This window comes from Mustela nivalis (assembly GCF_964662115.1).
Source record: "Mustela nivalis genome assembly, chromosome: 6".
NCBI classification, from domain to species: domain Eukaryota; kingdom Metazoa; phylum Chordata; class Mammalia; order Carnivora; family Mustelidae; genus Mustela; species Mustela nivalis.
In genome coordinates, this window is record NC_139025.1 from 17,177,046 (window position 1) to 17,204,218 (window position 27,173).

At 52.8% G+C, this 27,173-nt stretch overlaps 1 protein-coding gene across 2 annotated transcripts in view; it reads left to right on the forward strand.

The window, feature by feature from the left end:
* ESRRB (estrogen related receptor beta) overlaps positions 1-27,173 on the forward strand; it is a 166,361-nt gene that overhangs the window by 124,547 nt on the left and 14,641 nt on the right. For both annotated transcript variants that reach the window (XM_082733625.1, XM_082733624.1), the window contains exons 3-5: positions 4,233-4,349; positions 23,972-24,082; positions 24,536-24,697. In XM_082733625.1, the coding sequence (XP_082589751.1) occupies positions 4,233-4,349; positions 23,972-24,082; positions 24,536-24,697 (390 nt within the window). The remainder of the gene's footprint in view (positions 1-4,232; positions 4,350-23,971; positions 24,083-24,535; positions 24,698-27,173) is intronic.

Consider the following 27,173-nt stretch of genomic DNA (forward strand, 5'->3'; position numbering starts at 1 on the left):
GATGGGTTCCATTGAGGAAGTGTGAGGAACCCGAGGGACTTCTGAGTGGAAATAGCCAAGAGGTAGGTGGAGGCACTGGCAGGGTCTCTTGCTGCTGATCCTTACCCAGTATGTCAGTGGGAGCCCGTGGGGGGAATGAGATCATCCAGCCAGCGGGGATGGAGCGGGGGAAGGGTATGGAGTTGAGGACAGTGGGCCACACAGAGAAGAAAAAGAGAGTCTGGGTCCCCCAGAAGAGAGAGAAATAGGGGGGTTTAACCAGGTGACTGCCATCCCAGCCCTTCCAAGCAGTGACCTAAAATGGGGGTCGTTCAGGCTCTGATGTTAGCCAGAAGCCTCTGAGACCGGCGTCCCCCAGGAGCCCTGTCTGAGCTCTGCAGCACCACTTCGGAGTCCTGGGAAAGGACTGCCGGCTGCCTGCAGCTGCTCAGGGACAGCTGATGGGGATGCCCTCGGGGTTTCCTTCTGAGGCAGAGGATCAAAGAGACCTGATGGTGGGGATTTCCCCTCTGCCTTGAGGTCAGAGGTGCTGCGGAAGTCCAGGCCAGCTTCCAGGCATTCCTGCCTCCCCTCCACAGCACAGGTGCAGGCACTCCAACTCTGAGGTCATTATGGGTCTTGAGGTTCTTGAATGTCAGAGCGGGTGGCTAGCCTCATGTCTGGCACCTAGGAAAGACCGTAGCTCTGGAGTCTTCTGCTGAATTCTTTCTGGCAGCCCTGCTTGCATTGAAAGCAAGCACAGTTGCCTTGGTTCCTTGTTTGCCCACACGTTTCCCTCACTCAGCCCTTTACGTGCGTTCTGTCCCTGTATCACACAGCCTTTAGAAGGGGGGAATGTGCTGTGCCCATTTTACAGATGAGGAAAGGGGCCCAGAGAAGTTTGGTGACTTGCTTGATGTAGTGTCTGCCTGTGTCTCTGCTGGGCACACTCACGTGTTAGAACTCCGGATTTATGCCAGCCACTGACTGTGTCCTTGTCCTCTGAGAGCCCACCTCCAAGACTGCTCCACTTCAGCTGCTGCTGATGGTGTGTGTTTGGGTGTGTGTGTCCACGTACGGACCACAGAGGCCCCTCCCTGCTCCCCATGCTCTCGTACACGGCCCTCCAGAGACCACAGGAATTCTGATGAATTAATCTCATCACTTTATCAAGGAGGCACTTACAGAAATTACAAGGCAAGGCCACCAGCCTGGCTTTGCTGGCAGCCAGCCGCTGGGGCCATAAAGCAAATTGAAAGGAACAAAAATAAATAAATAAAATTAGAACACTCTCTCTCTCACACACACACACACACGCACACACACAGGGTCGAGACCGTTGCTCAGGTTCTTGTTGTGAACGCTCAGTCCTCTTGTCCTGGGAGAGCACCGGTGCCAAATCAACAGACTTTGATCGACCCCCTGCTGGAGCAACAGTCCTGCCCAACCTGGGACCCGTCCTCCTTCAAGGGCTGACAGGCTGGCTATGCCACCGAGACCAGGGGAGGTGAAGGGCTAGAGCACACAGGCAGACTCCCAGAGCTGCGGGAGTTACCTGGCCAGGTGAATGCAGGGCTGCGACGGGCCCCGAGAGCTCCCCGCACAGTGGTCCGGAGCGAGACTCGAGCCAGACCATCTGGGTTCAAATCCTCGCTCTGCCTCATGCTGGACTCTGCTCACCTCTCTCAGCTATGAGATGGAGGGAAAAAGGCATTCACCTCCAGAGTTGCCGGGAAAAGGAAAGAGGCCGTGCAGGAAAAGCAGAGCCGTGGCTTCTCCATGAGGAGCCCTTGTCCACGTGGGTGGAGGCACCTGGAGTGCCACAGGCGAGAGGAGGAGAAGCAGCAGCTACTTAAGTGGGTCCTGGAGGTGTAGGCCGCCAGGTGGAGGCGGCAAAGGGAGCTCACTGGGATTGTTCCGCGCTGCTGGAGCAAAGGCCTGGAAGCCTCGGTTCTCACTGAGTTCCAGGAACTGGTCAGTCGAGGCGTGGGGTGAGAAGGCGGCCAAGGGCCAATTCTACAGAGCCTTCCTTCCAAGCCAAGACAGACTTGGATGAATTAGTTTATATCTGTTTCCTCCTGTTTATCTTTTCATCTCTGTGCTTATGGGAGTACTGAACCTCATTGCGAAGAAGTCACAAGAGCCAGTGTGAACTGCAACAGGGACAGCATTGGATAAGAGAGGGGAGGGGCGAGCAGCATCTTTATCCCTTCCCCCTCCTGGCCGCTCCCACCCTCCAGCACAGAGCGTGACTCCTAGTCTCCCCTCCCCCACCGGAAGAGGGAGGGAGGAAGATGATAAGGTGAGGCCTAGAATTCACAGGGGATGGGGAGAGACCGAGAGATAGAGATCTAAGGTGCCCCAGGCCAACGGGCAGCTTCCTCACCAATACGAAAGGCGGCTAAGGTTACTGACTGAGCACTAACCTTGCACTTGGGGTTCAACAATTTTACTACTTCAGAGCACTTTGTTGGGGGGTAGAAGTGGGTTCCTACCGGCTCTCTTCCATCTGCCACATGAGGAAGCTGAGGCACAGGAACACTAGAAGGCAGCTTTCGCTACTGGGTTGGCAGCAGGGAGGGACCTGTCTGGTCTCCCCAAGCTTCCCGTGGGGTGCAAGGGTGGCGCAGGCACTCTGTGGCCTTGAGTAACTCATTTCGGCTCCCTCAGTCTCAGGTTTGTGAAATGAGGTGTGGGTAGGCTCACCCCTGAGCAGGGGCATGGTAAAAGTGACTGTTTGAACTGCTAATGCGGGTGGGGTGGGGTGGGGTGGGGTTGGGGCCAGAGGGGGAAGGCGAATTCAGAGGCCAGGCGGGCCTGGAACTGCCCTTTCAAACCCTGTCTCAGGCTGGGAGTGACCTTTCTGAGGCTGCTCCGTGCAGGACAGTGTCCTTGCTGTGTGAGATGGGCCAGACAGCGCCCCAGCTTCAAAGGAGTGGCCCATGGCCTCAGGATTGGGGATCGGGCAGACAGCCTTCTGGGCCTCTGAATGGGGTGGGGACAGGAGGTTTGCGCTAGTTCCGTGTATGTTCTTTGAAAACCACAGGCTTCGGAGGTTGGGACAGGGTTGGGACAGTGGCCAGGAAGACCATACAAAACCAAAACACTGGGGTCGCTCGCTGTCTTGGATTTTACCTCCCACTTGCCTTTCTCTCCAACTACTCTGCGCCCCCTCTCCCTCCTGTTGCTTTTCTTTTGCATTGATAGCGGCACAATGCATATTTGTTAAGTCACTGTAGACAGGTAAGAGGACGAAGGACAGAGGCTCTGTCCTGTGTTAACGGCAGTCGCAGCCTCTCCTGTAGGATGGGGCGGGATCAGGACCTGCTTGGGGGGATTGCTCCAAGGACTCCGTAGGTGACTCATCCAACCAGCTTTTCTTGCGTGGCTTCTGCACGGCAGGGGCTGACCTCAGGGCGGCTGGAGTCTGAGTGGTAAACAGTGGGAGCATGGGTCAGGTTCCTGGTAGCTGTCACTATAATTCATTAAAGGGACGAGATAGAAAATGATCACGAGCGCACCTCTGTAGTAATGAACTGTGGTTATACAATCATCAGTTCCATGTTGAATCGTGCTTTACACCATTTTCTTTCTTTCTTTTTTTTTTTTTTTTTTAAGTAAGCTCTACGTCCTGCATGGGGCCTGAACTCAACACCCTGAGACCAAGAGTCCCATGTGCCACCAGCTGAGCCAACCAGGCAGTGTTTTACAGTTGGGAAAGCAATCTCATAGCCATGATCTTGCTAATCTTTCCTTTTGGAGCTAGCCCATGGCTTTGCAGAGGAGGAAACAGATTCTGCGAGAGGAAAGTGATTTCCTTGTGGTCAGCAGGCTGAGAGGCCTGGGGTCTGTGGGGCTAGAACTTCCCAGAGGCTTTTCCCCTGACTGGGGGCCTGGGGCTAGACGCTGTAGGGACAGGTGGTCTGCACCTACATCTTGGTCAGCACAAGGGCGTGTTCTCTGCCTGGGATAAAATGCTAGCTCAGGGGTGCCTTCGGAGCTGGGGGTGACCATTCTCCCAAGCTGTGGCTGCCAGGCCCACCCAGACCTCCAGGACTCTGGGATCTCTGTGTTGAAGGAAGGAGGCAAGATTTTGACAAGCGCCTCAGAGCACCTGCTTTGGGAGCCCCTGCCCTGTGGGAACCTCGGGACGAGGGGCAGTTGTAGGTCTGGCTGGTTGATCCCCGGCCGGCCTGTTCTTGGCCGAGAGGGCCCGGGATGCCGCCCGCAACCCTGTGTGTGTCTGGTTACAGGGAACATCGAGTACAGCTGCCCCGCCACCAACGAGTGTGAGATCACGAAACGGAGGCGCAAGTCCTGCCAGGCCTGCCGCTTCATGAAATGCCTCAAAGTGGGGATGCTGAAGGAAGGTAAGAGGCCCGCACAGTCGCGCTGCGCTCTCGCTGAGGCCTGGGCTCCCTGCTCACGGGGCGCGCCTCGAGTCCCTGCATCTCTGTCCCCGGGCTGGTGCAGACCCCTGGATGTCTCTGCCCACATCCCAAATAAGGACCCTGTTCCCCGGGGGCACCCACCCCTCCTCCTCCCTCACACACACCCTTCACAGAGGTTTACAGCCGCTTCGGAGCTGCACTCTGAAGGGAGATGTAGGGCATCAGGATCCTTCGGGAAGAACCGCGACCCCACCTGGGACCAAAAAGCTGGCTTGGCCCTCTGGGGGAGGCTGTCCTCTCGGGTTGAGCCCCCAGTTTGCCCTGGAGGCAGTCGGCTTGAGATGCTGCTCTCCCTGGCTGGTCCCTGTGTCTAGGTGGCCAAAAAGCAGAGACACTAAAGCCCAGAGTGACAGAGCATGTCCTCTTCACCTGAGCAGGGTAGCTGTGCTCTGCTGCACGTGGGCAAGACACTGGCGTCACCGTGTGGAGGTCTCGTTCGCCCCCACGTTCCCCGCCACCTCATCCTCAAGCACAGACCATGGGCTCCAAACACGTAGCCAGGATGATAAGAAGTAGAGTAATGTGATAGTGTAGTAATTATTTTTTAAAAATACTGATTGCATGTTGAGGTGATCATATGGTGGATATACTGGGTGAAACAAAAGATAGTGTGACATTAATATCACCTGCTGCTTTTTACTGTCTTTAAAGGGGTTACTCGCAAATTTCAAATGACCTGGGGCTCTCCTTTGGACGGCGCTGCGCTGGGGCTCCTCGTCACCTGCCCTGTTGATGTGCTCAGATAGATGAACCTTGTTGAGGACCATTTTGGGGGATGGTGTGTGTGTGTGTGTGTGTGTGTGTGTGTGGGTGGGTGGGTGCAGGTTCTTACACATCATATAATTCTGGGTCCTGGGATCCTTCCAGAAGTGGAAAGAGGCAGGACAAGAGGGGTGTGCTGATGATCGCACGACAGAGAGAGGCTGGGAGAGAAAGGGAAGGGGCAGGCAAGTCTAGAATGTAGTCCTCCTCTCAGAGGGGGCTTCTGGAAGCCCAGCCCAGCCTTTGAGGGCCCCACGGCAGTCCTCTCATTGTCCTTTCCCAGCATCCACCTGGGAAGAAGGCATGAATTTTAGGATGCTTTGTAGGTAGGACCACCTGGACCTTGTGGAAATCAGAGACCCCTCCCCTGGTTTCTATCTCTAGCAGCCCCCTCCGGCCCAGCCCCACATGTGGACCTTCTAAACAAGCTGCTGATGCGGTTCCTCAGCTACCCCCCACCCCCCGCCCCACCAACGTGGCATGTTGGCCTTGGGATTGCCTTTCTCATTTTGCTCCGCTGTTAGAAACATGCCAGGGGCTTCATGGGGAGGAGGGGTGTCAACGAAGAACAGTCCTCTTTCTAGATTAACAATGGGCTGTCGTAGACCTGCTAAAAGATTGTGAATTCCTTCATTTTGACTCTACATGGTTTTGGTCTTACCTTGCTGTAGGGTGTGACCCACGCTGGTGGCTGAACTAGGTCTTCAGACTCTTAACACTAGGTTCATTCTGCAGGGGAGGAAAGAGAGGCTTAAAGGCCCTTGGTATTTGCTTTGGTGCTGGCCTCTTGACTTCCTTCTCCATGTGCTGCTGGAAACGAGCCTCACAGTGTCTAGGTCATAGGCTCCCCCATCCTGAGTCCTGAGGATGGGGGCTGCCACCGCGTTGGGGGAGGCTTGGTGTGAGGGGGCCGGGGCAGGTCAGGGGCCAGCTGTCCAGTGGCCTTTCCTGGTTATAGTTTGTGGCTTCTCTCTGCTTGCATCCCAGCATCTGAGAAACTTAGGGCAGAGGGGAGCTGCTGTGCTAGCAACACGCTCTGAATTTCAGGGATGACAGAATTGAGTCCTACAGAGCGGTTGGGGCTTGAGGTCTCTCAAGAGACCTGCCGTTTGTGGGGCGCTGGGCCCAGAGCCTGGAGCTTCCCGGTGCTCTGTGCTGTGTCTGCCCCAACCCCAGGCCACCCCACCCTCAGCCCTGGATTGTGGCCTGGAGAGCAGGGGAGGGAGGAGGAGGGATGAAAACGGGAGGACCGCCCCTCGAAATCCCTGACGTTTTCTAAAGACAGTGTCTGATGAAGACTCTCCTTAGGGACTCCCCAGTACTGGGAAGAGCGTGGGAGTGCCTCCTAATGGCCCCCCCAGAACAGGGGGATGACAGGGAGGGACCCACTGGTGGCAGAGAAGTGCGTGTGGCCAAGCGCACACTGGAGGCAAAGGCAGCTTAGGTACCCAGTGGGCCGCTTCAGAGAAGCCAAGCAGATGCTGTGTGTCCCCGGACCCCAGTGTGGGGTGCTCAGGGCATGTGGGCCTGACAGAAACTCTGCCTCGGGAAGACGGGCACGGTGGGCCCCTACTTTGGGCTCCCTCTGCTCCATGTAGCCCTGTGGTCTTGTGGTTGGCCCAGGACTCGGTTGCAGGAAAGGGTGCAGGATGGCATGTCTCTTTGGTGGCAGCCAGGGGCATCTGAGATGGCTGGCAGGAGTGCGGCAGGTGTGCTGAGGTAAACTGCCTGGGCCCCAGTCTGGTGAGGCCCTTTCTGGAGCTCTTCCTGGAGGAGGAGGGGGCACTCACCCACCCCCACCCTCCCCCAGAGCTGGCAGTTCCAAATCCAGAGGGGGCAGGGTGACACAAAGGCACCTGAGTGTGGACAAAGCCCAGCGCCTCCATTTAGTTTCTCCCCAGCCCCCCTGCGTGCTGAGCCTTGGCGGGATCCTGTGATCAGAAGCTCCACAGGGACCATCCCCCTTAGAAGCTTGCCTCATGGAGGCGCCTGGGTCCCTGCCAGGCAAGGGGCTCTTGGCAGCTGCCCTGGCTCCTGCTTTTGTTTGGTTGTCCCCCGCACCACTTGGTGAGCAGGAGCCCAGGCCCCTGGGACAGGCGCGGGCTCCATGCTTCCCTCACACTGACCTGACTCTGAAAGGCAGACTCCAGTCTTCCTGGGAGCAGCCGCTCCTCCCCAAGCTTCCACAGTGGGCCTCTCACAGAGGAATGGGGTACTGGGGGCCCGGGTCCTGGGTCCGGCACACGGCTATGGGGGTGGCAGGAGGCCGGGGAACGGATGCGAATGCCAGCTCCCCTTCCTCCCCATCCCACCGACACATCTGAAGGCTGTTTCCTGCCTTCTGCCCAGCAGCTCCAGAAGTCTCTCACAGGTTTTCTTTTCTCAAGTAAAACAACCTGAGAGAGAGTGTTTCATGATGGGGGAGGGGAGGCCAGCAACCTCGGGGGGCTGGGGGTGGGGGGGAGATGTCTGGTCATGTGGCTTCCTTTGGCTCAGCCTCTGCCTTGAGGCCGCTGTAGGCTCTGGATTCATCGACTGAGCAATGTAGGCGATGCCCATGGGTCTGTCTCGCTTAAAGCAAATCCTGCGTGTGAAAGTCTGTATTTTCAGAGCGGAAAAAAAGTGATTTTTCTCTTTATAAAACGTTGACTACAAAATCCACACTAGGTTGGGAGTTGGTGCCTGCGCCCTCCTCCTGGCCCTGAGGGGATCTCGCCCTGCGTGTTGTTTCCACATGCTCCTGGGCCTCCGTGTTGTCACCTCGGAGTTGTTGTCGCCTCGGAGTTCGGGGTGCGGCCCAGCTGGAACAGCTCCTCGGTGAAACCCGCTGTGGGACTGCTGTAAGAGATCACCTCTTGGGCACCCTGGCTGCCCCGATCTTCCTCCTGGATCTCCTGGTGGGAATCTCAGAGGTGGTACCCATCAGGGCTGTCCCTCTGTCTGGGGTCGAAAGTCAGGATGAGTGTCTCCCTTGGGACGCCCCTGGAGAAGCTCTCCCCTGAGAGATGAGCTAACTGGCCTGGCTGCGGTGTGGCCTGACAGCCTCTCAGCGGAAGAGCCTGGAAAACCGCTCACTGGCTTTCTCAGGGAGCCCTCAGGGCTTCCAGCAGCTCCCCCTCGAAGGCCGGGCCTGCTGGTTCACTTCTCCTCACCTCACTTCACCTGCCTCAGGCCGGCAGCCTCCCTGTCCTGCTCTCCCTTTGCTCTTCCCTCGGCCCCTGCCCCCCTTTCCCCAAGTGTTTTCTAAAAGATATTTGATTTCAGTGAAAGCTGGGCTGACATCCGTGCAATATGCTCTCACTGTCTTTGTGCTTGTTGGGCGGGCGGAGGGCTCCTGCGGGGATTCTGGGTAATTGGGTTAGTGGCCAGCTCATGTCAGGAAATTAAAAGGAGGCTCCGATCAGGTTCCTGCTGCATGGGATTTAATGGCTTTGTATTTATAGAGTATTTCTGCCTCTAGCCCCTGCCAGAAATACCACTTTGCTGGCCCTGTGAATGAAGAAAGAGGATGAGAGGTGACTTGCTTTTAAAAATTCTTTTTTTCTTTTCCAAAATGCATTAGCGTTCCGAAACAAACCAGCTCTCCGGCACTTCAGAGAATAGTTTTGAACTAGAGCCCAAGAACCCTGATGTATATTTGTATCTCCCCCCCCCACCCCCAACCACTTTCCATCTTACACGCGTGCACACTGACGAACACATGTGCACACGTGTGCGTACACACTCAAGTCTGACGGCTCACAAGCTCTTCCCATGCAGCTGCAGCGTCTGGTCTGGTCAGGCACGATGATCGGTGACCTTTGGTTGGGGAGCTGTTAACCTATTGAAGCCATAGGGCCTGATCTTGTCTGTGCTGAATCCTATTACCGTCCGAGTAGGACTTTTGGTGTGCCGAAGCGTGAAACAATGAGTTCCATGGTCGTACAGACCCAGCGAGACCCAGCGTCACCACGGCTCAGCTCCTCTGGTGCTTTACTTAAACCTTCGTAAGCCTCCTTTTCCTGTAAATGGGGAATCCTAATCATAGTCATTTTCATCTCGCTCCCGACTCTTCAGGGAAAGCCACAGAGTTGTACCCCAAAGTAGCATGTCAGTCACTGATTGGAGATCCATGGTCTTCACCGTATTATGTGGTTGATTTTCTTCTGTGATCCAGGAGGCAGTTTTGAACCTCCCGTAGCCTCGCTCCCCCATCCTTGGCCAGTGACCTTGCTTCCCATTTTCTTGAAAAAATAGAAACAGTCAAGTGGGGGAGTTTCTTACCCACCGGCTATCGAATCCACAAACCTACCCGCTGTTTCCTGTCCTCACCCCTGTTTAGAGCTATCTCTGCTCCTGTCAAAAGCCCGTCTCCCCACCTGTGCTCTGACTCCTTCTTCGTCAAGGACTTCAGACCTTTGGCATCATTTCTGCTTCCAGCCACATCACACTCTTCCTCACTGCTGGATCATCTTCCTCAGCACACAAACATACTTTTATTCTCCCCTTATAACATCAAAATTTAAATTTAAGCTCCGACCGCTGTATTTTCACCCTTCACTTTCATCCATCTACTGCTCTCACCTTGTTCCCCTTTCCAGCAAAACTTCCCCAAAGACCTGATAGCATTTACTGTATTCTATTCACTTCCTTATCCCATCCACTTAAAAAAAAAAATCCTTAAAAAGTAAACATTGAGTAGATTCAGGAAAATATTTGTAGTATATTAGTTAGGCTAAGGCTGAGCTTCTATAAAAAAGAGACTCCCTTCCCCTCTCCCAACAAATGAACCAACACCAGAAGCTTAAGAAGCTTAAACAGGATAGTTGTGTAGCCCTCTCTCATGTAACAGTCCAGAAGTCAGAGGTGATCTGGGACTGGCTGGCAGTTTGGCCAGCCTTAGCAGGTGGACCCAGTTAATATCATCTCTCAGGTAGCCGAAGGAAGCATAAGCTGGCCAGCTCATTGGAAGGATGGGATCCGGAAGTGGCATGTGTTCCTTCCACTCATAGCTCATTGGTGGAACCTGGTCATATGGCCATGCCCTTGCAGGGAAGTCTGGGAATTGTAGTCTTCAGCCAGTGGGATGCCATGTGTCCCACTAAAACTCTATTGGTATGGAAAAGGGGAATAATGTAATTGGGTGGGCAAGCACTGTTATATGCCAGAAATATATGTAAAGTATGATGAATACTGATACCTTCCATTTTTTTAAATAGGTTTTTTTTTTAAAAAAGATTTTGTTTATTTGACAGAGAGAGACCACAAGTAGGCAGAGAGGCAGGCAGAGAGAGAGGGGGAAGTGGGCTCCCTGCTGAGCATAGAATCCAAAGCAGGGCTTGATTCCAGGACCCTGAGATCATGACCTGAGCCGAAGGCAGAGGCTTTAACCCACTGAGCCACTCAGGCTCCCGAAAAAAATTTTTGCCCTGACTTTTCAGGTACACTTTGTACCCTCCCCCATTTTCATTACCCTCAAAGGTAACTTACCCTGGTTTCACATCATAATTTTATCGTGTTTATATCTCTGTGGGTATTGGGGTGGGGGGATTTGTTTTAAATGAAATGACACTGTATGTGTCCTGCATCTGGAATGTCTTAGATGATGTTTCTGAGATGAATGCTTTTGTCCCACTGTGCTGTAATTCATTCATTTTCATTGCTGCTTAGCAGGAGGTGGCCAGAGGATGAACATTTTAGGCTTTAGGAGCCTGAAGGCCTCTGTGGCAGGTATGGAACTCACCATTGTTCCAGGGCTGAAGCAGCCACAGACGGTGGAGAGATGAGTGAACAGAACTATGCTCTGATGGACATGCAGAGCCCTGGGTTTATCCCAGAGACCGTAGTTTGCACACTGCTGCACTGTGGTGTCACTGGGTGAGTTTGGGGGAGTTGGTTTTTCCTTTCTACTGCCGAGAGAGGAGTGCTTCACACGCCCTGTGTCCTGGTGGTTGCACAACAGGGATTTCAGGCCCTGGGGGAGGGTAGAAGTGCGGGGTCGGTGCAGCCTCAGCTTTATCAGACGCTATGAAATTGTTCTTGATTCCATTGTACTGACTTAGTACTTGGGTTCAGACCTTGTGGTTGCTCCCTACCTCACCAACACGTCTTAATTTTTGCTGGAGTGGGTGAAGTGGTACCTTGCTACGACTTTTCATGTGTACGCTCACCAGTATTGGAGAAGCGTGTTTCCTACGCGTACTAGCCACTCGGGATTCCTTCTCTGTGAGGGGCTTGTCTGAGCCTTTTCCCTGTTTTTCTGCTTTATTTTTTCACTCTGGTCCTTTTCACTCCGCGTGATGTAGCCCCTCCTACCTTTTCAGGGTCATCTGGTCTCATTCCTCTCCTGCTCACTTGGCTCCAGCCTCACTGGTTTGTTTGCTTTTTTTTTTTTTTTTTTTTAATTTAAAGATTTTATTTATTTATTTGACAGACAGAGATCACAAGTAGGCAGAGAGAGAGGGGGAAGCAGGCTCCCTGCTGAGCAGAGAGCCCGATGCAGGGCTCAATCTCAGGACCCTGGGATCAAGGCAGAGGCTTTAGCCCACTGAGCCACCCAGGTGCCCCTCACTGGGTTTCCTTTTGATCCTCAAGCATGACAGACTCTCTCCCTCTCTAGGAGCTTTGGGCTGTTCCCCTGCCCGGAATGCTGTCCCTGTGGTTGGCTCCTCATCCTTGCATCCCAAACTGGGGTGCCAGCTCACAAAGGCCTTTCTTCCTACTTCCCTTTGTTATCATTCCCTTTTGTTTACTTCCTGGTTGAAGTTCTCCCAACTTGAAATTATTCATTTGTTTGTTTACATGCTCTTTACTGTGACCGCCTCTAATCCAATCGTAACTGATTTAAGGATTGATGAATTGCTTTGAAAATCTGCAAGTACTTACCCGTAAAATTTTGCAGACAATTTTAGGAGCTTCACAGAAGCCTAACTAAGAGGTTCCTGAAGTCCAACTAAGACCTATGATTACAGGGTGCCTGGACGGCTCTGCTGGTTGGGCGACCGCCTTCGGCTCAGGTCATGATGCTGGAGACCCTGCTCAGTGGGGAGTCTCCTCTCTCTGACCCTCCCTGATCTCATGTGTGTGCACTCTCTCCCTCATTCTCTCTCAAACAAATAAAATCTTAAAACAAAAAAAAGACCTATGATTACAGAACCAGAGTTTTAGAGATAGAAGGATCCTGAGAAGTAGTTCAGGCTCCTGGGTGGTAAATTATCTTTTAATTGACCTGTTATATGTTGAGTGTGTGGGGGGGTGGCTACCTAGATACATGATCTAAAGGCTTATGCACAATTGGGATCCGTACACCGGAGTGGTGAGCGATTAGCAATGTCTGCCACAGACTAGGAAATGGAAGGCAGTGGCACAGCTGACAGCTGTTGGCCATGCCTGATGTGGTGAGTTTAATTTGCCCGAGGCCCCGCTGCCAGTAAATAACAGAGCTGAGTGGTAGCTAGTCTCCTTGGTTATGTGAGAAATCCTTTTAAGAACCCCATTCTAGGGCGCCTGGGTGGCTCAGTGGGTTAAGCCTCTGCCTTCGGCTCAGGTCATGATCTCAGGGTCCTGGGATCGAGCCCTGCATGGGGGCTCTCTGCTCAGCAGGGAGCCTGCTTCCCCCTCTCTCTCTGCCTGCCTCTCTGCCTACTTGCGATCTCTCTGTCAAATAAATAAATAAAATCTTTAAAATAAAAAAAAATCCCATTCCAACTCAGTGTGGTTAGCTTGGCCAGTAGCAGAGCTTGTAGCTTTTCCTCAAAGGGGAGAGAAGAAGAAGGGAAAGGAAGGGGAAACTGGGTCTAATGTTGGGTGCACAGTATTGGAGCCAACTTGGCAGTTGGAAATGCAGGGACAGCCCAGGCTTGCTGAAATGCCCTTGGTCATATGATGGCCTGAGTGAGAAGGGTCCAGAGAAGAGAGCAGCTGGTGGAAAATTTAATGGACAGGGGGCCAGGGGCTCATCATGCAGAACCATTGTATCCATCCGGGAGCCATTGGCACAAGCCCCGGGACATTAGATAGCATGTGGTTTCACGACAAGGCTCCCTTGACTTCTAGTGAATCAGGCATGCGATTCCCTCTTCACCATGAGGATATGGCACCAGGGTAAGAGGCAGCCCCAAATAGCCATACTGTCCTAGGCAGCAAGGTGAGCTCACCTGTCACCCAGAACCCCCTTCAGGACAGGTAGCTAAAGGAGGCTGGGCATGTGCAGGAGTGTAGATGAGGGCATTCTGCTGCGCTGGGACAGGGGTCAGCATTCCCCCATGACCCGCAGCCTCTGGGTACCCACATCCCCTTCTCGGCGGTTTCCTCTTTCTAGAGCTGAGTCAGCTATAATTTGGTAGAACTTACAGGTGGAGTCAGCCCCTAAGTCCCCAAGGAAGAACACTGGTCAGATAAAGTCCTGAATAAAACAGGTTTAGCACAGAGCTCCCCAGACATGGCAAGTTCTCAGAATCGCTGGAGGAACATTGAGAGATTATCTGTTCCTGGACATCACCCCAGACCTACTGACTCAGAACCTCAAGGGGGTTAAGTACTCTTGTCTCTATCTTTCAGAGGCTTTCCGTGGCCTCCCAATGATCCCACTGTCTGGTGGTCTCAAGTTTAAAGCCAAGAAGATAGGACTTGGAGGTCAAGGCTCATTTCCTGCTTTCTGGTATTTCCTGGCTGTGTGTCCCTGAGCAGGTTACCTGTCCTTTCTGGGCTTCAGTTTCACGTGGGAATAGCAGTCATGGAGTCTCCCTCCCTTAGAATTGTGAAGCAGAATTAATGAGATGTGGAAATCGTTTTCTAAACTGTGAAGCATGGTACCAACGTGAACCTGCTTGCATCATTCATAAAGCAAGGACACTGAATGGGAGTTGGGGGCAGGGTGGGAGGGGGGACTTGTGGTGTCCGGTGAAGAGAAGGGTCCTGACCCTGAACATTTTGCAATGTCAGGAGAGATCCTGCCCTTAGACGCAAACAGCAGCTCTGCAGAGGAGACCCTGGGGAGGACATGGGCTCAGAGGCCTTTCCCTCTCCAGCCTGGTCCGAACGTTTCCTGTGGGAGGAGAAATGTGACAGGAGCAGCGCGCCGGGGCCAGGCTCTGGGCCAGGTGCAGGGCCACGCTCCTCAGAGCTGTCGCCGGTTATTTTTAGTGCCTAGGCAGAAAAGAAAGAAACTTGAACTGCCCCCCCCGGCTACTGTGCCCCTGCACTCTTGGCTATTTTTACTTCCGAAAGCCTGGGATCTTGTCCAGCTAAGGGAGGGAAAAATGAGAAGAAAGGAGGGAGGTGGAGAGAAGCAGGAGTTATTTTACTTCCATTAAGAAAAAAGTCAGGAGGCTGATCTTATCAAGTCAGCAAGTGGACATCTGATGAGGATGAGGTAGCTGCCGCCTCTGGGCACGGACAGAGCTGCAGGCGGCTGGAGAAGTCAGCAGATGGGCGCGGATGGCATCAAGAGGTTGGGGGAGCCTGGCACCTCCTCCCTCCAAGGATTTCCTGCCCCAGAGTGGTCCTGCAGCTACTGGAGTGTTTCGTGTGCCCTGAGCTAGGACATGAGATTGGCCACTCTGGGTAGAGGAGCACCAGCCCGGGGAGGAGGCTGGTGGGGCTGTGGGCGGGGAGGAGGCTGGTGGGGCTGTGGGCCGTACAGCTACGGGCAGAGCCTCTGTCCTGGGTGGGATGGAGACAGCGCTGCACCCTGTGGGTGTATTCCAGAAAGAAGCCACGTTGGAGCTGTGTGATCCTGGGCCCAATACTCAACCTCTCTGAACCTTACTTCCTTAAGGTGTGTTTGTTTTCTTTTTCCTGCTGTTGTTGTTTTGTTTTTAAATGTATCTGACTCAGGTAGTTAAAACTAAGGCGGTGTGTTTCTCTCTCTTCCCAAGAAGGAGGCTGTCAGTTCCTTCTAGACCTTACCACTTTCCATAGGTAGGTGAAAGGAAAGCAGTGACTATTAAGCGCCTACTGTGTACCAAGCACTTGGCTACTTTCACACATTTTGTTATTTAATTCCATGAACCTGAGAAAGATGAAACATTTTTAACTGACAAAATAACAGTAACAAAGTCTGCCATTTTGTACGATTCAGAGGTGCAAAGCACACGGACAATGATTCTAGTTCCCATTTTCATCAGCTCAGTCAGAAACCCCGTACTCAGGAAACAGTGACCCCCCTCCTCCATTCTCCCCATCCTGCTTCCCCTGGTAACCTCCAATCTGCCCTCTGTCGACTCTAGGTATTTCTTAAAAGTGGACTCATACAACATCTCTCCTTTTGTGTCTGGCGTCTTTGACTGAGTCTAATGTCTTCAAAGTTCGTCCATGCCGTAGCAGGTCAGAACAGTGTCTCTTTTTCTGGCTGGGTCGTAGTCCATTGAATAGATACACCACATTTTGTTCACCCGGTCATCTGCCAGCAGACGGTTGGGTTGCTTCCACCTTTTTGACTCTCGTGAGGGTTATGGCCATGAACGCTGAGATCCTAGTGTTGGCTGGAATTCCCGATTTCAGTTCCTTTGGGGATGTACCTGGAATTCGTGGCCGCGCCGTGTAATACGATGTGGTTGACAGTCCCGTCACTGAGGAATTGCCAGGCTGCTTTCTGTAACAGCTGCATCATTTTACATTTCCGCTAGCAGCTAACAGTCTTGTTAATTAATCTTTTTATTTTTGAGATAAGTGAAGATTGGCATGTAGTTGTAAGAAATACATTACTGAGTTCCTCCCAGTGCCAGCATCTTGTGGAACTGCAGGGCAGTACCATGGCCAGGAGGCTGCTAGTGATACGGTCAAAATAGGCAACAGGATTTTTAATACTAATTATATGATTAACTGAGACTTACTATCACTTACTAGTGTTCACAGTGTTACAAGTGATTTACGCGTGCCAGCTCCTTCAGTCCTCAAAACGATCCTGCAAGGTACATACTGTTATTTTTGTGCAGGTACCGCAGCCGAGGCACAGAGAGGTGAGGAAACTTGCTCAAGGTCACTGAGGCGCTCAGAGGTAGAGTCAGGGATTGCATCCAGGTCCAACCCTGACGCTAATGCTTCTCTGTTCTGCTTTGGAGGCACAGACCTCTCTTGGTGGTCCGCACAGTTGCTACCCTCAAACATAGTCACCAGGCAAGCCTCACAAGCCACAGCCAGGAGGGCCCTGGGTCTTTGCTTTCCAGGTGTAGTGATGGAGCATCTCGGCATAGACTTGGCTACTCTTCCCATTCTCAATGCCTTTCCCCTCTATTCCTCGCGAGGGTGACCAAGCACATCTCACCTCCCCATTGCGTTGGTCAGGGCTGGGAAGGAACAGATGTCTCCTCCCGGGGTCACCAGAGAGGATTTAAAGAAGGAACTATTTATAGAAAGGTGAGCGGGATGGAGGGAACCAGTCAGAAGTGGGGATGCACCCCAGGGCTAGCAGAAGTGAGGAGCCTTTAGTAACGCCAGCCTGAAGAGACCTGGTGGGAATTGCAAGCAGGGGAGAACTGTATTTGTCCTCGCAGGTCAGAGTCCACTGCTTTCCTACCTCTGTGGTTCTGGCAAGTTTCTCACCTTCTCTTAACCTCAATTTCTCCATCTGTAGAATGGGCTAAGAGAATCTCCTTCATAGGGTGTTGCAATCCCTAAGTAAAACAACATACGTACAATTCTTAGAGCAGAGGCCAGCACCGAGTGAGAGCTGCTTAGTAGATGAGAGCTTCTGCTTACGCTTGTGTCGTATCTGTATCTGCACCGGTATTATCTGTCGTAATCTTGTACAGGATTTAGAGGGGTTACCATGCTGGCCCAGGACAGCTCAGCTCCCTGTCCAGTCCTGGGTTCAGCTACAGGACTCAGTCTGCATAGGAACGTGGATTCCAGTGATCATGTCTTTCTGTATTCTTAGCAAATTTATGAATACTTAAATTTTGTCTTGTACATGTTCGGGGATTAACAGTGTTGAACAGTGGTTAAAACGAAGGCTATGTATTCATTAACTTAGAGATCTGGAATATTTTGCATGTAAGTATTAATGGTTGGGTTTCTCTTTTTTAAAGATTTATTTATTTATTTTTGACAGAGAGAGAGAGAGAGAGAGAAAGAGAAAGAGAGCGCACAAGCAAGGGGAGCAGGAGGCAAAGGGAGAAGCAGGCTCCCCAGTGAGCAGGGGGACTGATGCAGAACTTGATCCCAGGACCCCGAGATCATGACCTGAGCTGAAGGCAGACGCTTAACGACTGAGCCACCCAGGCGCCCTTTATTAGTGCTTTTTTTAAAAAACAATTTTATTGGGCGCCTGGGTGGCTCAGTGGGTTAAGCCGCTGCCTTCGGCTCAGGTCATGATCTCAGGGTCCTGGGATCGAGTCCTGCATCGGGCTCTCTGCTCAGCAGGGAGCCTGCTTCCTCCTCTCTTTGCCTGCCTCTCTGCCTACTTGTGTTCTGTCAAATAAATAAAAAAAAAAATCTTTAAAAAAAAATTTATTTATTTATTTATTTGACAGAGAGAGAAGCAGGCTCCCTGCTGGGCTCTCAGGGCTCGATCCCAGGACCCTGACACCATGATCTGAGCTGAAGGCAGAGGCTTAACTCACTGAGCCACCCCAGGTTCCCCTTATTAGTGCTTTTTTAAATCCAGAAAGTATCAATAAGATGACACAATCTAATAATCCCAGACAGTAATTTTAAGTTAAGTAGTACTTTAATATGCTCTGAGCCTGCTTTCTAGATATTTTGCTAAAACTGTAAGGACAAACAGTAAGGCAACTCTCATTTCAAGTTCAAGATGCCTTCTCTCCCCCCCCCCACCTCCCCCCACTGGGTGTTTGTAAGACTTAAACATCCTAATTTAGGAAGTAATTGCCCATTTTATCAGTGAAAATTGCTTTCTGCTGCAAGTTACGAAGAAGTTGACTGCTAGTGGCTTAGGCATCAATAAATGAGATTGATCCCCCCACCTGCCAAGGACTCTGGAGATGAGAGTTTGCTGGCATTTTACAGGCTTCTCAGTCATAGCATCAAGGACTCTCAGTCTTTCTGTCTTTCTTTGGTGTGCTTTGGGGTCCTTGCTTGGCTTCCTCATGGTTGCAAGGTAGTTGCCATAGCTCTGACCGTCACCTTCCAGGTCAGGGGAGGAGAAAGGCAGAGTTGCACTGAAATGTCTGTCCCTTATATCAGAAAAGCAAAGCCATTCCCAGAAGGTCTCCCAGCATGGACTTCCCGTTATAACCCATTGGCCAGAACCAGGTTGTAGGACCAGCCCTTGCTATCACGGCAGCTGAGAAGGTAGGGATTGGTAGGACTGGCTAGGACACAAACAAAATCCAGGCTCCCTTACCATGAAAGACACAGAATGGAAAGGCACTCGGGTAGACAACTAATAATGTCTGCCAGACCCCACCACTAGAATTTGGTGATTTGTTTTTAAAGGATTCATGATGTAGCATCTTGTTGCAGCACTCAGGATGGGAACAGTCTGTGCTATTACCTTGTTTTCCTAAAATTGTGAGCAGAGTACTCTAGAAAATATAAAAACATATTGCCAGGTAGTAAGTATAAACATAGTTGACCAGTGTCTGTCACTGGCTCTTTTATTGACCACTGTCTCTGCTCCTTGAGATGCTGTGTTCAGTTCAGAGCAGACCACATCAACAATGACAGATGTGTAGAAGGCAGGGAGGTGACTGGTCTGAAATACTATCCAGATCGAGAAAATAAAGAGTGCTTGGCTAAAGAAGGAGGCTACCGAAGGATGTTCAAGTTCATAAAGGATTGTCTTGTGAAAGGGGGTTGGTCTCATTGGTGGGATGGAGGGTAGAAAGTGATCGGGAGACAGACTTTAGCTCAGTACAGAGGAGGACCTTCCTGAGGAATGGGTTCGCCTAAGGGAGTAAATTTCTGGTTGCTGGGAGAAGGACCAGACCCTGAGATTCTTTTGTTCCCTAAGTGTGAGGGCTGGTTTGACCTGGTGCGTCATTCTACTCAGATGCTTGGCTGCCTCCCACGGGCTGGGTGCTGAGCTTGGGCGACAAAGATGAAAGTCCTTGCCCAGGAGATGCCCGTAGTCCAGCAGGGGGATGAGCACGGTGTACTGTGAAGAGTTGTTGTTTTGACTGTAGTTGCTGTAATAGAGAGTAATCGAAGGGCGCTCAAGAAGGGTGTGGCCAGCTCTGCTCCGGGGAGTCTGGAAGGCTTCTCAGTAGAGCTGATACTTGAACTGGGCTTTCGAGGGTGAATCCAGATCTTCATTGGCCTTTGGGAACAGCGTGGGCTGGAAGGATACGGCTGTGTTACTTAGGTGGGGGCGCAGCCTGTGGGAAGGGGGTCTCTGGGTTGGGAAGCCCAGGCCTACACCTCAGGACTCCTGCACCCTAAATATGATGACCTCTTTACCCTTGGGACAGTATCGGGGGAGGAGAGCTCAGAAAGCAGAGCTGGTGTGGGCTCTTTCCCTTAAGACCCTACTGAAGAGTAGATGGAAACAGAGGGAAACACATGCAAGGTGGCGTGGCAAAGTCCCCTTGAAGGCTGCCGAGCATTCTCCCACTATGATGATCACAAAAGCCATATTCGGCGAGCAGAGTTGGTGTCACCATTGCCCCCTCGCCCATACCTGATGATGAGACAGACTCTATGAGAGCCAACTGCGCCAAAGCCCTTCGAGCCATCAAGATGGGTGTGGGTCCTTGCCCGCTGGATCCCGTGAGCTGGAGCCCTTATGGGCTTGTGGCTGGGGTGAGACCTGGGAAAGCTGGCAGGAAGCCAGGAGGCAAGCCTGGCTCACGTCAGGCATCAGTTTGGGCATAATCAAACCCAGTGGGGCTACTTTTCTTAAGAAAACAGAATAAGCTGATAATTGATGTGTGTATTGATTGGAGCCATTGACCATTCTGCTGTGAAGATCTGAAGGAGAAAATGTAGACAGAAGATGACACAGACTGGGTCCTGGGGGGTGGTACCCTGCCGTAGCCAAGAGTTGGTGGGTCCTGGCTCTTTTATTGGGCAGATCCCTCAACCATCCCCCGAGCCTCAGTGGTTCTTAATCATAAAATGGGGATAATCGTGCCAGTTTCATATGCTATAGATGAAAAAGGGTAACACATAAGCAAAAGTCTTCCATAAATTAGGCTGTTTACATGATTCTTTTTTTTAAAAATATATATATATTTTATTTATTTGAGAGAGAGAGCTTGAGCAGAGGGAGAAGCAGGGGAAAGGGAGAAGCAGCCTCCCTGCTAAGCAAGGAGCTGGGTGGGACTCGATCCCAGAACCCTGGGATTGTGACCTGAGCTGAAGGCAGACGCTTAACCGACTGAGCCACCCAGGTGCCTCCTCGTGATTGTTCTCATTGTGACCAGAGACATGTACACAGTGTCGGGGAAGAGGAGTAATAATAATGGTGATGATGTCAGTAACAGCTCTGGCTTTCTCAACATCTGCTGGGCATTGGGCGCCATGACAGACCCTGGAATGGGACGGAGAGCAGCCCACCGGGTAGGGGCTCCTGGTCGGGAGGGGAAGCCACGGTGCTGTTGGAGCCCTGGAAGAAGCACCCGGCCCTCCTTGGGGTCAGGGGAAGGAGGCCCATCGGTTCCTGTATGCACCGAGACTTCTTGAACACCCATTAAAGACTGGGCCCTGTGTCAGGACTGAGAACATTCCAGATCGAGGTAGTGACTGAAGTGGCAAGTGCCAGCCTTGCCAAGGGACGCCTGCCTTGTTCTTTGTTTTGTCGAGCAGTTCCCACTCCTGCTGACAGCCGCGGGGTGGAGGGGAGAACCGGGAGAGAAAGTCGAAGTGGGGAAGGGGCTGCTCCTGGCCTCCAGGCAGACCCTGCTGCGTAGGAGATGGCGCAGAAAAGGGGCGTCCTCATTGTCCTCTGTGAGCGAAGCTCGGCATTTTCGCTTGTCGTCTTAACAGCTTTTCAAGAAGAAGCAGAGCTTGGTAGAGGGTTTGGCTCTCAGTGTCGTAGGCAGGGGTGAGCCGCTGGGTGGCTGGGTCACAGGAGGGGGTCAGGAGACCAGGGACCTTTGCCCCCAAAACCTTCAAGGGAGGAGCCGTCCTTCCTACATTTCTGTGCCTGCTCCTTCTGCCCTGAGCCAAAGTCCTCCCAGCACGTGGGGGTTAGGTTCTGCGCGGATGGGCCTCCGCTGTCCCCTTCAAGGTCCGAGGCACGGCTGGTCGCTCGGATAATTCCTTCCCAGACTCACCGGCCTCTGTGCCCAGAGTCACCTTGTCAGCATGCTGACTTGGATTCGTGGGGGGCAGCCTGAGATGTTTGCATTTCAGACTCACTCCCAGGTGAGGCCTGGCCGGGACCACCCCAGAGAAGGAGGAGGGCAGCAGCCACTCAACGTCCCCCCTGCATCCACGCAGCCCTCTGTCACACGCACATGCTGACCCAAGTGCTACCTCGTGAGCGCCGCTGTGCCGGGGGCTTTCTCTGGGCACCTGCATGAATGCCCCAAGGCCCTCATCTGCTGTAGAGGTCCCTGGGGCGTGTCCTACCCTGTCTCCCAGGGTCCTCAATGAGGCCAAGCCTCCGTGGCCGACACCCGGAGACCCCTGCTCGGGAACCCACCGGTTACTGGCTGTCTTCCCGAGTTCACCTTCTGGGTAAAGTCTACTCGCCTCCGGGTCTGGAGAACCCAGGTGCAGGTGTGGTCAGTTGCAGTCCATTCTGCCCCTCAGTGCAAAAGGGGAGTTCACTGGAAGCTTCTCTGGAGGTTCCAAGAGCACACAGAGAGGCCAGCAAAGGCCAGGGGAAGCCCAGGCACAGGAGATTTGGTGGCAGGGAGCGTGTGGCCTGGGGCTGCCCTGACCACGTGCCATTCGATCAAAGTCTCCCGTGGACGGGGCCTATATGTCCCAGGGCCATGCTTCGACCTCCAGATGGGGGCCAGACAGAGGACCTGCCGCACTTGGACATCCAGAGTCGGGGTGGGCACAGGCCTCCTCCGAGATGACACACTACAGGGGAATTACCTTCACACAGGGAGCAGGGGTGGGATGCCCGGTCGACTCTCTCCCCCCGAAAAAGTTCACTGCAGCCGTGTCCAGCATCGAGTACGGGAGCACCTGTCTGTAGTAAAAGGGACACTGCCGATGGAAATGCGGAGCAGTGACTGGCCAAAGACACCATCCCCTTGGGCGGTCTGGTTTGGTGCTCCTGGTGGAGGAGGTGGTCTGAGCCCTCAACCCAAAGCACTCGTCACCCCAAGTTCCTTTAGGGCAGTTAGCAGTTGAAGGGCTGGTCCCTGCCATTCAGAAAACAAAGTGATTTTGGGGCGCCTGAGTGGCTCAGTGGGTTAAAGCCTCTGCTTTCGGCTCGGGTCATCCCAGGGTCCTGGGATCGAGCCCCGCGTCGGGCTCTCTGCTCAGCGAGGAGCCTGCTTCCCGCCCCCCCGCACCCCCCGCCTTCTCTCTGCCTGCCTCTCTGCTTACTTGTGATCTCTATCTGTCAAATAAATAAATAAAATTAAAAAAAAAAGAAAAGAAAGAAAGAAAACTAAGTGATTTTACTTCCAGTGTTTCTTGTGGCTCTAGGGGACTTGTCTCTGGTCCCAGGGACTGAAATGGATGAGCTGTACATTCTAAGAAACAGCCAGAAAATCGCCCCTGGCATGAATGGGTTCCAAATCCTCATCCCATTCAGTTACCGTCCCTCCTGAGCTGACAGGACCAGCGGCCGCCCCTGCCACCCTGGGAGGACAGGCAGGAGGAGGTGCTGGGGAAAGTGCCGGACGGGGCCCTGGATGAAGATGCACCGCTGGGGCTCTGTGAGGGCAATGCCGTTGAGCTTTGGGAGAGGAAGAGGCGTTGAGCTGGGCCTGTCAGCTCAGAGGCTGAGGAGACCACCCGGCTGTCCTCCCCTCAGGACTCCGCCTCTGTCTGACTTACTATGTGTATGTGTGTATGTGTGTATGTATGTATGTATTTTAAAAAGATTTTATTCATTTGACACAGAGACACAGCGAGAGAGGAAACACAAGCAGGGGGAGTGGGAGAGGGAAAAGCAGGCTCCTGCTGAGCAGAGAGCCCGATGCGGGGCTCAATCCCAGGATTGTGACCTGAGCCCAAGGCAGACGCTTAATGACTGAGCTACCCGGGTACCCCTGATTATGTGTTTTAGTCAAGGCCTGTTTCATGGGAAGGAAACAGGAGCTCGCCGCTCCGCTAGTTTGTTGGGTCCCATCTGTTTTCTAGGCCAGGCCGCGTAGATTGGTGGAGGTCCTGTCCACCCTGTGAGCTGGTAGGGGTATCAGATGGTACCAGCACATCTCTCTAGACAGCGGGAGCTGAGGGGTGGGGTGGGTTTCTGGAAGGCTCTAGAGACCCCGGGGAAATAGCCGATCTCTCTGAGAGAGGTCCTCTCTCCTGGGGAGGGATGTTACGGTGGTGTGGCCACACCTGCTTTTTGCATCTGCTGCTGGGAGACTCAGCGGTGTTCACTCACTAGCTGTGGTCAGGACCACCTCACGAGTGTCTGGCCCAGGGCTGCCCACACCCCTGCTTCTGAGGGTACTCCCGTTGCCCTGACCAGTCCTCACCCTCCCTCTGTTCTAGAAGAGACCGTAGAATGCCATCCTGTAGTCTCAGAAGGTGGGATCCAGAAACTGCTGTTTGTCATGAACCCCTGTGCGGATGCTGTGTATGTGAAAAGTCTGAAAATCCTTGTTTTTTAAAAAAAAATCCTGTTTTCATATTTGAGGTGCCTGCTAGAGGCCGAGATTCCTTTCCTCTCTTGCAGACCAGAGTTGAAATTCAGAGCAGCTAGTGCTAAGTCCCCTGATGTTGGAAAACCTAAATACCTTTTCCCCTTCTTCCCCCAGGTGTGCGCCTTGACCGAGTGCGTGGAGGCCGTCAGAAGTACAAACGGCGGCTGGACTCTGAGAGCAGCCCGTACCTGAGCTTACAGATTTCTCCGCCTGCTAAAAAGCCATGTGAGTGCCAGGGTCACCCGTGCCCCTTCTGCCCACATCATGCCTGGAACATCTGGCATCCTTTGGGGGCATTGCCACCTTCCCACTGCTGGGTCTGGGACAGTGTGCATCTCGGGGAGGTGGCCTCAGTGCCTGGCTTGGTGCCTTCATTCAGAAGGCTTTTCCATGTGGGATTTCTAGAATATGGCTCCAAGCGAAGCATGATCCTACGAAGGCCTGGACCAGCATCCAGAATACTGCCCTCATCTCCCACTCAAAGCTGGGTCCTCTTGAGAGAATTCACCAGTAGCTTCCCTTGGATATTTGTCAGGAACCCAAATCACCACGGCCAGCAAGTTTGCGGAGTCAGAGGGGAGGGAGGTGACCTTCTAGGACTCCCCAGATCCCGAATTTTCTTCCCGAGTACCTTCCTGTTTTCCCCAACATTTGCATTCTTCCTCTGGTCATTGGCAGTGACCAAGATTGTCTCCTACCTGCTGGTGGCGGAGCCCGACAAGCTGTATGCCATGCCTCCCCCTGGCATGCCCGAGGGCGACATCAAGGCCCTGACCACTCTCTGTGACCTGGCCGACAGGGAGCTCGTGGTCATCATCGGCTGGGCCAAGCACATCCCAGGTGAGTCCCGTGGGGCCAGGGACACTCAGCCACCGTCCCCACGGCCGTGGTCCTGATGCCTGGGAGCCTGGGCTCCTGGAAGCCATCTTTTCTTCTGGGCTCCTCTTCTCTCCTTGTGGGATTGGAGGTGAGCAGGTGTGGGAAGGTCCGGTAATGTTCTTGAACATTGTTGGTACTCTTCAGAGCCAATTACCATCCTAGAGGGGTGGCGATTGCATCCCTGATGGGTTAAGATCCAGAGAGCAAGTTTTTTGAATCCTTGAAGGCCAAGAACGGGTTTCCTTGCAGACCTTCCTGGAAATGCGTGAGGAAACAATGCAGGCAAGAATTGAGGCTCTTGCTTCCTTTAGAGGCCGGTGGACTCTAGGTGTGGTTAAGAACACGGGCTGGGGAAAGGGACTGGGATTCAGGTTCTGGGTCTGTAACTTACGAACTGTGTCTCCCTGAGCGGGTTCCCTGCGCCCTCCGTGAATAGGGAATGCCAACAGGGCTTCCTTCGTGGGCTTTGATGAGGACGAACCGTGAGCATGAGTGATGTGCGGGACATGGTAGTGTTCGTCAGGGACTTATTGTCGCTGTGTGCCTGATGGGGAGGGAGGCCTCTCCTAACAGGCAGCATGGAGAGTTAATGTGTGAACAGGCTTTGCATGATACGGACTTCATTTGCAGTATGTGGCCCAGACCTGTCTTTCAGCTTCCTCCTGGATAAACGGTGGATCATGATCCTTCGTTTTGTTTTTGTAGACACCGATACCCACATACATTGCATTACACTAATGTTGGGCAGTTTGCAAAGGCTGTGCAGTGAATCCCTTGTTCGGTTCTAACAGCTTGTCTCGTGTGTGCTGGGGACATTCTGTGTTCCGCCGTGGACTTGGAGTCTTACTAGCTCTGTGACACGGGGCAGTTTATCTTCCTGTCTATAGATCCTTCTCATGTTTGTCACCAGCTCTGAGAAATGGATACAGTGCACATGGTGATAGTAGCAAAGGTGTCCCAGACTTCGCATGCCAAGGCCCACAGTGGATGGGAGTGAGTCAGAATGTCCTTGTGTAAGAGGCGTGCTCAGCCTTTAGGAAGGAGTTGTCCTGTGCCGACCAGGCCTCAGGAGGTGATGCTGGTGTCACTTAGCTGGCAGGAAGCGTAGGATTTCTTCTGCGGGGACTCCCTGGTAGCTCCTGGGGTTCTGACTTGGGGTGGGCTCCCAGGAGATCTGAGCTGGAGCGCCCTTACTAAGGAGCTCAGTCTCTTGGGATGACACACTCAGTGGCTTTGAATCTGGCCTGTGCTGATTCAGCACAGATGTGGGGTCAAGCCACTGCTTAAGACACCTCAGCCTGGATTGCTCCACTAACCCAGGGCCAAATCTGGTACAGCTCCCTCTCCCCCTCCCCGTGCTGTCCCCGGTCCACAAGCTCAGTCCTCTGCTGTGTCCCAGCAATGGCTCAGGAGTGGCTCCTGGCGGCACTCCCAAGTCACTGCTTCTTCTGCCGCCAATGCCCTCGACACCTCCGAGGGCGGGCGTAGAACCAGGAGGCACGCTCTCCCTTGCACCCCTCTTCTCCCACATCTTCCTGCCCCCACCCCAACTCCATCTCCCGCTGGTGCCCACCAAGAGGGCAGTGGGCCGAGCAGGGTGGTTGTTAGGGGCACAGACTTCGGGTTCAGACCGACCTGAGCTTTAGTGTCCTTGCCTGAGACTCAGGAATCATAACAGAGGGTATGGCACAAGTGGCGGGACCGTGACCGGGTCATTGTCTTTGCTAATAGTATGAAAAGCCTCCTTTCCCATCTCCATTTTTCCTTGTCCAAAGCTGAATTCTTTTTGATTAAAAAATAAACATAGGGGCTCATTTGTCTGTCTGAAACACTAATTTGCCTATTTTGCATAAATTTGCATGCTGAATTATTTGGGCCTGACCTTCTAGTGTTTAAGGTAAAATTAATTAAGAGTCTCCTGCCGCCACATGTAAACCTCCTATTAGGCACGATGACATATCAAGTGCCTGATATATTTAAACTAATCGACTTATTTCCGTCTCAGATTAGACAGAAAACTCACCTGCAGACCTGCTCACTAGCCTTTAAGGGAGAGAAGGAGAGAAAGCCAGAAAGAGAGGTTTTAGCAGGGTAGGTGCAAGCCAGCAACCCCACCCCCACTGGGACTGCTATCCACCCTTGCCCATCCTGTCCTCGACCACAGGACTTTCTTCTTAAGACAGCGCAGGTTGGCACCCAGCCCACTTAACTTAAGCACAGGAAACCCTATCTCGTGGGCCAGTATGGGCTAGACTCTCAGGATCTGTTCAGAGCCTGGCACACAGAGGGTGCTTCATACTTGTCTTTGCATGCATTTATTGAGCATTAGCTGTATGTAAGGTTTCTTGCTAGGAGTTGGGGCTGACACAAAGAATTCAATTAATTTCTGCCCTGAGGACCTCATTTGGGAATAAGATGGATAATTTAAACAAAAAAC